Raw genomic sequence first — 11,948 nt, 5'->3', positions numbered from 1 at the left:
AAAAAGAAAGGCCCTGGTTTCTTTGTTCAGAAGGGGGAGTGTTCCTGTATTTTGTGTTGGCATATCATTTATTGAGCTGCAGGAAGAAAAAGAAGAAGACATATAATAAAGCAGTGTAAATTCCCTGAGTCTTGAAACTGTGGTTAGGTCGTTCACGATGATATCCGGTCACCATTTTTTTAATCATCATTATAATAATTTATTGACTTAAATATATATATTTATATATATATTTATATCTATATATATTCTGCAGCTTCTCCCCCCCTCCCCACCCCCCCCACCCTCAGTTTTTGCCTTTGACGTTCTGCTTGGCCGAAACGTAGGGCAGCACCGTCTGCGTGCTTTTGTCCGACACCGTTTGGGTGCTGCTGTTCCGCGTCAGCTTCCGCTGCTGAGCGCCGCTGAGGTGCGGCGACCGCCGCGGTGTTGTCTTGGCGACCGGCACTGCTTTATGAGGGGGCTCCTCCGGAGGGTCCTCGGGAGGCGGCCCATTGTCCGCGTCTTCGTCATCGTCGTCGCAACACAAAGCGTGATAGAGGACTTTGTCGCTGAACCGCACCCGTTCCCGAGTGCCTGGCGTCCGCTGGTGCGCCTTGAGGCTCGGTGCGGCGCTGAAGGCCTCCTCGCTGGAAGAGTCTGGGGTTTCCACCCGGGGTCCGTTGGGGATCAACACCCCGCCGTTCATCAACCGGTAGTCGGGCTGGCGCCCCTGCTGCTGCTGCTGTTCAGAGCCGTCGCCGGAGTCTGAAGGAGTGGAGGCTTCCAGGAAAGAGCAGAACTCCCAGCTGTCAGAGAGGATGTCCGAGGTCATGAAATCGAGGTGGCCGAGGTCAAACATGCCCCCTCCTTTCTCGCTGCTGGACGTGCTGCTCACCGTCGCCGTTGTCCAGTCGTCTGGCTCCAGCTCGAACTCAAAGTCCGAAGTCAGCTTGTCGATCTGGCTCACCACCTGTGGAGAAAGACAAGAGAAACGAGGGTCAGGGGGGCTCTTTTGAACTCAACGGCATCGGCTTCTCCAAGTTGCTTCCAGTTTGTGGCAGAAGCGTTTGCGCAGAGTGCTTATTGGCTGGGCACCCGTGACACCATGCAACAGCCTCCCCCCTCTCTCCCCATCATGATTTTTCATCTCAGAAACAATTTTTACAAATCCAGGTGCCTTATGATGGTTTAAATGTTATGCACATAATGATACAAACCAAGATCTAAACAAACAAACCATTCCTGACAGTTTTTTTCCCCAGAATCTTGCTTATCTGGGAGTTAAAATGTTTTCCTTAGCTCTGTACTAAATTTAAGTGTCAGTTTTTCAGCCATTAGTTCCTGAACCCGATCACCCAATCTTGCTTTTGCCTATCCATCTGTTACTCCCTTTACGAGTACGTCCATCCCTTTGGTCATATTCGTAACACTGCTGCAGTGAGGTCGGAGATAAGTATGCCAATGAGGCATTAGGCAGAGATGAGAGTGCCGAGAGAGGGAAAAAAGCCAAGAAGGAGGAAAAAGCAACAGCAGGGTAAAGCTATCTGCCATTCACTGATCAATTCATCTAAATGGCACCTCTCAGACCACATTTCCATACAAAGTACCATCATTTGATGATCATCTCGAGAGCAGCTTTTTTTCCTTAACAAAAAAGGTTTCTTGTTAGCCCTGAAGCGCAAGACCTTACACCGTCTCAAACTTCCCATTTTGTTTCAATTGCTCCAGTTCACGATGTCAGCGATACCTTTTTGATCCTTCCCGAGATTTACAATGCGCCCTCGCGCTCGGTGTCAGCTGCAAACGGCAGCATGAGCCTTGAATGCAAAGGAAGCCACCTCGTACCAAGAGTGGCCGTCAGTCCTGCTCGCTCGGTATTGTCCGCTCTGGTCGGCAGCTGCTTTCCAAGGTCTTGGACGGAGAAAGGTGTCTCCCAATGGCTGTTTTTATACTCATGGCATGTTTTTAATATTGATAATTTTTGTTGTATTTATGATCCCATGACATAGTTCTTACTTGTAAGCTACTTTGTGCCTGTCTGCGGAGAGCAGCATATAAATTCCATGTACGTATGTATGAATGGCGGAATGAATGAATTTCTTGGAGAACAGCCTTTCCTAGAATGTGCTATACTTTAAACGGACATCCTTGAGATTAAACCTGGTATTTCCTGCATGCAACATGTATGCTCTGTCACTGAGCTATGGCCCTTCCTCTTTCATCTTGAAGTAGGGTTGCCAGGTCCCTCTTCACCACTGGCAGGAGGTTTTTGGGGCAGGGCCTGAGGAGGGCGGGGTTTGGGGAGGGGAGGGACTTCAATGCCATAGAGTCCAATTGCCAAGGCAGCCATTTTCTCCAGGTGAACTGATCTCTATCGGCTGGAGATCAGTTGTAATAGCAGGAGATCTCCAGCTAGTGCCTGGTGGTTGGCAACCCTATCTTGAAGGCAATGACATAAATCCCAAGAATGAATATACCATGGGGAAACCATTGGACATCTTTCCACTCCCAAGTGTTAGTCTGGGAGTATCACCCCCATTTATCTTGCAATTGAAACCCCCTTAGAATATCACACTCCTAGAAGGCGGGTAAGAAGCAAACCCCTACAAAATACCAACTCCCAGGCTGGACTGCAGTTGCGTTACTCCCAACGTTCAGTAGATGGACACATGAACACATGAAGCTGCCTTCTACTGAATCAGGCCATTGGTCCATCAAAGTCAGTATTGCCTTCTCAGACGAGCAGCGGCTCTCCAGGGTCTCAGGCAGGGGTCTTTCACATCACCTACCTGCCTAGTCCCTTTAACTGGAGATGCCGAGGATTGAACCTGGGACCTTATGCATGCCAAGTAGAGGCTCTACCACTGAGCCACAGCCCCTCCCCAGAAGAAGAGTTGGTCTTTATATGCCAACTTTCTCTACCACTTAAGGAAGAATGAAACCGGCTTGCAATCACCTTCTTTTCCCCTCCCCACAACAGACACCCTGTGAGGTAGGTGGGGCTGAGAGAGCTCTAAGAGAGCTGTGACTAGCCCAAGGTCACCCAGCTGGCTTCATGTGGAGGAGTGGGGAATCAAACCCGGTTCTCCAGATTAGAGTCCACCACTCCAAACCACTGTTCTTAACCACTACACCATGCTGGAGAAGTTCTATGGTGAATCAAATGGACTGGGTGGCTCCTTAGAAAAGAAGACCGCTGTTCAGCCATTGCGTCCAATACACCCTGAGCAAATTCATCTGGTCTGTGAAGAATTCCTTTTGAATATCTCGTCTGCCTCTAAAAAGGGAAGAGGACAGGGAGCGTCTTTTCAATCCAAGCATCATGGAGAGCTTCTTTTTTGATGCCATGAAACTGAGGGCAGCTCCGCAGCAACAAGGAATAATACAAGAGCAGAGCCAATAGCGCAAGCCCGGCGCATGAAGCAAACTTGATTGAAAATGTGTCTTTATGTAGTTTTTTTTTTTAATTCATAAAAGCTGACAGGGCCTAGTGCATTTGCGGACAATGCCTCTTCATCCTGGGAGGGAATCTAAAAAAAACACACCAGGATCTTAATAGCTTTTCTAGCATACGGTAACTGGCTTCTAATAGTACATTACATTTTAAAAAAAAAATATTTGCATTTCTGCGTAAACGAGGAGATGAGCACAGGAGATGTAATTGATGAGTTTTTGCTCTAATGTGCAGTGTAGGGCCACGCAATTAACTGAACAGACAATCAAAGGGAATTTAAATCAAATAATATAACAGCACATTATCAGTCTTGCTCAGAAGGCAGGCAGAGCTCTAACAAGATGAAAGGTTTTGGCGACAGAGCTGGACTGCTCGTTACACTTGTGACAAGTATCAGCATTCCTGGGCCAGGATTACTTCCATGCATGCCACACAGTGGTATTATTTAGTACCTTTGTCTTCATCCGGAGGGTTGGGCCATATTGTTTAGTACCTTGGCCTTCAACTGGGACATTGGACCATATTGCTTAGTGCCTTGGTCTTCAGCTGGAGGGTTGGGACCATATTGCTTAGTACCTTGGTCTTCAACTGGAGGATTGGGCCATATTGTTTAGTGCCTTGGTTAACTGGGACATTGGACCATATTGCTTAGTGCCTTGGTCCAGCTGGAGGATTGGGCCATATTGCTTAGTGCCTTGGTCTTCAGTTGGAGGGTTGGGACCATATTGCTTAGTGCCTTGGTCTTCAACTGGAGGATTGGGCCATATTGCTTAGTGCCTTGGTCAACTGGGACATTGGACCATATTGCTTAGTGCCTTTGTGTTAATCTGGAGGGTTGGGCCATACTGCTTGGTACCTTGGTCTTCAGCTGGAGGGTTGGGCCATATTGTTTAATGCCTTGGTTTTCAGTGGGAACACTGGGCCATACTGCTTAGTGCCTTGGTCTTCAGCTGAAGGGTTGAACTGTATTACTTAGTGCCTTGGTCTTCAACCGGAACACTGGGCCATACAGCATAGTGCCTTGGTCTTCCATCGGTAGGTCGGGCCACATTGTTGTGTATTTTGATTCATCAGGCAGTTTGCATCCCAACATACTGTGAAACATGTGAGTCACCCTATCCCCATTTCCCATTTTTGTTTGTTTTGGAGTTCTTTTAAAAAAAAGCGATTAGAGAGAGAGAGAGAGTGAAAAGATGAAAAAAGGTTCTATTTTGAGGGTCTGAGATAGAGAAGAGGAAAAAAAATTCAGAAGACAACTAGTTTACTAGCATTCACTATGTGGATTATTTGAAGCAGAATAAGAAATGCAAGGCAGTATAAAACAGAGAGGAAGAAATCATTATGCTCTGTAATTCTAGGATGCTGCTTGTGCATTATTTAATTTTAGAGGCTCATTTATTTACATCAAAGGCAGGCACAGAAGCTTTCCAGAAGTTGCAAACTCTGAGCTGGAATCTCATATTTTTAATCATATGTGTCTAGTAGCAAGATATGGTTTTATTTTGGAGTGTCCCCCAGCCCCCGGTGGTGATAGAAATGTTTTCTGAACACATGCTGCTCTTTGTTCCGCTTAGTTCGGGACTGAGTGGAGGAACTCAAAATCATATTTCAAGGATCCATCATGGTGAAATCTGGCGCCATCAATCGCCACCATTGACCCGTGGTAGGAAAGTCATGCTTGGTAGGAAAGTCTTATGCCTTCATCAGTTTTCTCCTTTTACTCATAACTGTATCACAAAAAGGGACATTGCAGGGCAGGAAAAAGTACTGAAGGGAGCAACCAAGAGGATCAAGGGGTTGGAGCGTAAAGACCCTGGGACTTTTCAGTTTAGAAAAGGGACAACTCGGGGGGGGGGGGCGGGCATGATAGAGGTTTAAAAAATCATGCATGGGGCAGAAACAGTATACAGGGCTAGATGGTCTCTTGGTTTTATCCAGCTGATGTTCAGCCACAGGTGAGGTCTCTCGGATAAATCCATGGTCCATATTTAAGTCCCACATTAGTGTATAAAGGTTAATAAGCAATCCCACACTGCTTATGTTCTGCATACAGGGCTAGATGGACTTTTGGCCTTATACAGCAAGACTCTTTTTATGCTCTGATGTTCAGCCACAGGTGATGTCTCACGGATAAATCCATGGTCCATATTTAAGTCCCGCACCTATGTTTAAAGGTTAATAAGCAATCCCACAATGCTTCTGTTCAGCAAACAGAGCTAGATGGTCTCTTAGTCTTATCCAGCTAGACTCTTCTTATGTTCAGCCACAGGTGATGTCTCACGGATAAATCCATGGTCCATATTTAAGTCCCACACCAACGTTTAAAGGTTAATAAGCAATCCCACGGTGCTTCTGTTCAGCATACAGGGCTAGATGGTCTCTTGGTCTTATCCAGCAAGACTCTTCTTATGTTCTGATGTTCAGCCACAGGTGAGGTCTCCTGGATAAATCCATGGTCCATATTTAAGTCCCGCACCTACGTTTAAAGGTTAATAAGCAATCCCACGATGCTTCTGTTCAGCATACAGGGCTAGATAGTCTCTTGGTCTTATCCAGCAGGACTCTTCGTATGCTCTGATGTTTCAGCCACAGGTGAGGTCTCCTGGATAAATCCATGGCACATATTTAAGTCCCCGTACCAACATTTAAAGGTTAATAAGCAATCCCACGATGCTTCTGTACTGCAGCGTGGGCCTGGCAGAATCAGGCAAGAGGGATGAGTAATCCTCAAGCATGGCAGAGGTGGGGGAAGACGCGAGAGAGAAGCTACCCGGCAGCTTGAACGGCTTCTGTTTGTGAGCAATCTCATGTGGGCTTGGTTGCGTTAGCACATATTCCTTAGGGCAAATCACCCAGCGCCTCTCCCTGTTGCCTCCACCCTCATCTCAGACAAAAAGGTCCCAATGAAGCTTGCTTTTGTCTGGCTTTTCCATTCTGAAAGTAAGCAGAAAGCAGGAGCTTTGTTTAGAACAGTGTGGTTCCCGAGGTTTTTTGGCATGGTGACCCACACGTCTCAATTTACTTGGTTTGGTGATCCACCCAGAGCTGGCCCAGAGTTTTTTGGCACTCTTAGGCAAACTATGACCATTGTGCCATCTACTCCAGCATTCCATTGTCTACAGTGGCCAAAAGGATAGAATCATAGAATCATAGAGTTGGAAGGGACCACCAGGGCCATCAAGTCCAACCCCCTGCACAATGCAGAAAATTCACAACTACCTCCCCCCTCCACACACCCAGTGACCAGAAGATGGCCAAGATGCCCTCCCCTCTCATCATCTGCCTAAGGTCACAGAATCAGCATTGCTGACAGATGGCCATCTAACCTGTTCTTAAAAACCTCCATGGAAGGAGAGCTTGCCACCTCCCGAGGAAGCCTGATCCACTGAGGAACCGCTCTAACTGTTAGAAAATTCTTCCTAATGTCTAGACGGAAACAGATGTTTTTGAGAAACCAGCGAACACGGCACAAAGGGCAGAGCTGCCCCCAAGCAGGTGGCTTTCCAAAGTACACAACCTTTTCTTATGGAGGTTCTGTCTTAGGGAGAGCCAGCGTGGTGTAGTGGTTAAGAGCGGTGGACTCCAATCTGGAGAGCTGGGTTTGATTCCCCACTCCTCCACATGAAGCCAGCTGGGTGACCTTGGGCTAGTCCCGGTTCTCTTAGACCTCTCTCAGCCCCACCTATCTCACAAGGTGTCTGTTGTAGGGAGGGGAAGGGAAGGAAATTGTAAGCCAGTTTGATTCTCCTTAAAAAAATAGAAAAAATCAGCATACAAAACCAACTACTACTACTCCTACTCCTACTACGATTACTACTACTACTACTACTACTACTGTTACTACTACTACTACTACTACTACTACTACTACTACTACTACTACTACTACTATTCTTTTTCTTAACTAACAACTCTCCAGCCTTCCCTGCTCCTCCTTCCAGCTACTACTATAAAGTTGCTAGTTGCCAGAGGGTGTCCTCCCCATTATTGTTGTGAAGGGTGGGGTGAAGCCTGACTGTCAGAAGTTTGCAAGGAGGAAGAGGAGAGAAAGTGAATAACACTAAGGGTGGGAGCCACCATCAGGAAGGGCTGGCCTGCCAGCCGCTTTTAGGCCCCAACCTAGAGGTTGGGAAACAGAGGCTGAGAAGACACAATTGCAGAGGACCCAGGAGCTGTCCATGGTCCTGAAAATGAGTTTGGATACACATGAACACATGAAGCTGCCTTCTACTGAATCAGACCCTTGGTCCATCGAAGTCACTATTGTCTACTCAGACCGGCAGCGGCTCTCCAGGGTCTCAGGCTGAGATCTTTCACATCTCTACTTGCCTAGTCCCTTTAACTGGAGATGCCGGGGCTTGAACCTGGGACCTTTAGCATGCCAAGCAGATGCTCTACCACTGAGCCATGACCTATCCCCATGAAGCTACCTTATACTGAATCGGATACTTCCTGCGGTGGCGGCGGCGGCAGTGGCAGTCTTGTTCTTGTTCTTCTTCTCCTTCTTCTTCTCCTCCTCCTCCTTAAGCAGAAGTAATTCTCCAGCCCATAATAGGTGTGGTGGGGGGCTAGATCATGTCCAACAGTGATCTTCCTGCTCTGCCTCTGGGAGGCTGCGCTTGCTTCTTCTAATCACATTGCTTATTAGAGCACAGGAAATTAAATCCCTGCCAGCCGTTTACACATTATGGTTTGTCTTACAGCGGGGCAGTCGGGTCAACGCAGGCCTGGCTGCACAGAATTCAGTATTTAAGAACAGAACAAAGAAAGAGTTGTCTGTTACAAAGATGTCACCGCCAAAGTAGGGACAGTCACCCCATGGGTCAGGAATGACCCGGTGCTTGCACAGGGGACCTTTTACCTTTTTTTAGTGGTGGAAAGGGCTGCCAAGTTGCAACTGATTTGGCAGAGGAAATGGAAACTCTACTATGATTATGCGAAATTGCAACGTCAATATTTTGTAGCAGAACAATTAGAAAGGGATTAAGTTAGAATATAGTGGTCAGGACAAATATATGTTTTAGTAACAGGATTTAGTTATCTTCACTTTGATCATTCCATGCTTATGGTATAGGGTTATAAAGTATCAACAAATAATTCTGCAGTAGTTATGTATAATGTGCTGCTAAGGGGAAAAGTTGAATACTTTTAAAAAGTGGGAGATTAGATGTAGGAGAATAGTGAAATAAGTAATGCTATAGTTTATAAGACAGCATAAAGGGTCTGCAAAATCTTACACAGTGGGATCTCTTGTGTTGGATATTTTTTATTATCTTAGTAGATACAGAAGATAGGTAATTGATGGCTCCTTTAGGAAGCCATACATATACTGTATGTATGTTGTGTAAGTATGTTGTGTTTGATTTTGTAATTTTTTTCTTTAATAATTTTTTTAAAAAAAGTTGTAGCTGATTTATGGTGACCCCATAGGGTTTTCAAGGCAAGAGACATACAGAGGTAGTTTGCCATGGCTTGCCCCTGCATAGGAACCCTGGACTTCCTTGGTGGTCTCCCATCCAAATACTAACCAGGGCTGATCCTGCTTAGCTTCTGAGATCTGAGCAGATCCGGCTAGCCTGGGCCATCCAGGTCAGGGCATGACTTCAGTACCTGGAGTTTTTCCATTGCCTATGAGCGCTCTCCTGGAATGACCTGCAAGCCCCTGTGTCAAGTGACACAAACTTAACAAGCTTAATAAGCTTTTGCCTGACTTGAATCTATTGCCAATCGTTTTCATGGGAACACCCGGAGGCCAATGCAGATTGTTCATCGTGCAATAGCTGCTTTCTAGCCATGAATAAAAGAAGGCGCTTTAAAAATTAAAACCCAAAACATCGTAACGCCGTTCCTTTTAAAAGGGCCCAAATGGCAATCTTACTTTAAACTATTTTAGGCGGAAGACGGGGAAACTATGAAATGGAGCTGTTTTTCCTCTGTCCTTTCTTTGGCTGCCATCCTGAGTGGCTATCAAATCCTGCCATCCCATAATTCTTATGTTGCGCTGCCTAGTTACCCTGAATGTCCTCTAGTTACTCAAAATGACCAGACAGTAGAAGAAGAAGAGTTGGTTTTTATATGCCAACTTTCTATCTGTTCTGTTCTACCGACTTTCTCTACCACTTAAGGAAGAATCAAACCGGCTTACAATCACCTTCCCTTCCCCTCCCCACAACAGACACCCTGGGAGGTAGGTGGGGCTGAGAGAGCTCAAAGAGACCTGTGACTAGCCCAAGGCCACCCAGCTGGCTTCATGTGGGTAATGTTTTGGGGGGGTTGGATCTGGAATCTGAATAGCTCCGTGGACAGCCTGAATGAGACTTGGGAAGCAGGAGGGATGGTTTAGCCAGCAAAGCTCATTAAGTTGGAAAGTAAAATACTATCCACTGCTAAAGCATCCTTGCTGGTCAAGCAAGAGCTGGAGGAAGGGAGGGAAAGAACATGAAAGCCTTATTGCCGCTGGTGAACTGCAGGGAGGATTTTAAGCAACATGATTAAAAAAAATATATCCCTCTGTATTTGCTGCAGAACGCCACGCATCTTGCTGTTGATGGCAGGTCTGGTCTCAGAAATAGGGTTTCCACCCTCCAGGTACTAGCTGGAGATCTCCTGCTATTACAACCGATCTCCAGCCGTTAGAGATCAGCTCCCCTGGAGAAAATGGCCATTGGACTCTATGGCATTGAAGCCCCTCCCCTCCCCAAGCCCCACCCTCCTCAGACTCCGCCCCCAAAACCTCCCGCCGGTGGCGAAGAGGGGCCTGGCAGAGAGAAAGGAGAGCGGTAGCTTAGACTGGGCAACGGCGATTGACCGAAAGACTCACTGAATATTGACTGCTGGCATTTGGGGTGGTTCTTCCCCCCACCCCACCCCACCCCACCCCAGTGTTCCAGGTTTTCATAGAGGATTACTGCAGTGCTCCAGGCCTGGTTAGTTTTTACTGGATCAACCGTCCTTGTTTGTCTCCTCGAGATTTCACCGATGCACATAGGGGCAGGTATGCATTAGGCGAGAGATGGATTGAGTCTATAAAGGAAGCCACAGCCCACAATTTGCAAGACCTGAGCAATGCTCTTAAAGACAGGACGTTTTGGAGGACGTTGATTCATAGGGTCGCCATGAGTCGGAAGCGACTTGACGGCACTTCACACACACACACACACACACAAACACACATGCATTAGGCCTATCATCATTCGGAAGGTTATTGTTTGAGCCCTGTTGTCTGCCCAAGGCGGAAGGGGCCGATCTTCCCTCTGCCTGCTGCGTTACCTTTGCTACCCTGCAGAGTTTTTAAGAGCCAAGAAAGTCTTTGGCTTTAAGGAGGCACTAGGAAAAAAATTATAGCCCCATCAGCTTTTATCAGCAGTTCGAAATAAGCCTTGACAGCATGTGAAATGTGCGCGCGTGAGAAATAAGATGCAGCCATCCCTCTTACTTGGAAAGTTAAGTTCTAGCGACCCCGGGAGAGAAGCTGCCTAACGACATTGGATCAAGGCCTCCCCAGTAGGTAAAAAAGTGGTCCGCTGGGTTGAATCCAGACAGTTTTTCCACTGATAAAAAGGAGGGAAGCGTCCCCTTTTACCAGCAAAAAGGCTGTGCTGGGGACAATGGGACCTACGTGGCCCAAAGCCGTGTGGGTTGGTGTCTATATTGAGGAGGAGATGGGCTCATGAAGCAGCCTTCTACTGAATGAGACCCCTGGTCCATCAAAGTCAGTATTGTCTACTCAGACCGGCAGCGGCTCTCCAGGGTCTCAGGCTGAGATCTTTCACATCACCTACTTGCCTAGCTCTTTAACTAGAGATGCCGGGGATTGAACCTTCTGCATGCCAAGAAGATGCTCTACCACTGAGCCACGGCCCCTCAATTTTAAATTAAACTTGAATTCCTAAAGCCACATATATACTGTAGCTTGGACAAATAGTCTTAATGACAATACTGATCTTGAAGGACCAATGGTGTTATTCAGTATAAGGCAGTTTTATGCGTGTTTATATGTGTTAATCTGAGCCCCTCGTTCAGTGGTAGAGCATTTGCTTGGCATCCAGAAGGTCCCAGGTTCAATTCCCGGCACCTCCAGTTAAAAAGACCAGGCAGCAGGTGATGTGAAAGTCATCCACCTGAGACCCTGGAGAACTACTGTGAGGCCGAGTATTCAACACTGTGTGAAATGGATCAGGACTTGGTTGAATAACAGCAAACTCATTGCATGCCGAAGGTCCCAGCTTCAGTCCCCGCTGTCTCCAGTGGAAGGGTAACAGATGTTGGAAATCATTGAATAGAATCATAGAATCATAGAGTTGGAAGGGACCACCAGGGTCATCTAGTCTAACCCTCTGCACAATGCAGGAAATTCACAACTACCTCCCCCCAACACCCCCAGTGACCCCTACTCCATGCCCAGAAGATGGCCAAGATGCCCTCCCCTCTCATCGTTCGCTTAAGGTCATAGAGTCAGCATTGCTGATTCCAGAAGGTCCCCGCAATCCCCAGCATCTCCAGTTAATGGCCT

At 47.0% G+C, this 11,948-nt stretch overlaps 1 protein-coding gene across 1 annotated transcript in view; it reads right to left on the bottom strand.

The window, feature by feature from the left end:
* Positions 1–282: 282 nt before the first annotated feature.
* The window catches only part of INSYN1 (inhibitory synaptic factor 1), a 61,108-nt gene continuing 49,442 nt past the window's right edge, over positions 283–11,948 (bottom strand). The window contains exon 2 of the mRNA XM_056865945.1: positions 283–952. Coding sequence (XP_056721923.1) covers positions 287–952 — 666 coding nt within the window. The 3' untranslated portion in view covers positions 283–286. The remainder of the gene's footprint in view (positions 953–11,948) is intronic.

The sequence above is a fragment of the Euleptes europaea genome, chromosome 20 (assembly GCF_029931775.1).
Source record: "Euleptes europaea isolate rEulEur1 chromosome 20, rEulEur1.hap1, whole genome shotgun sequence".
In the NCBI taxonomy this organism is placed as follows: domain Eukaryota; kingdom Metazoa; phylum Chordata; class Lepidosauria; order Squamata; family Sphaerodactylidae; genus Euleptes; species Euleptes europaea.
Note: the sequence above shows the minus strand (reverse complement) of the source record. Positions and strands in the feature narration are given on the sequence as shown.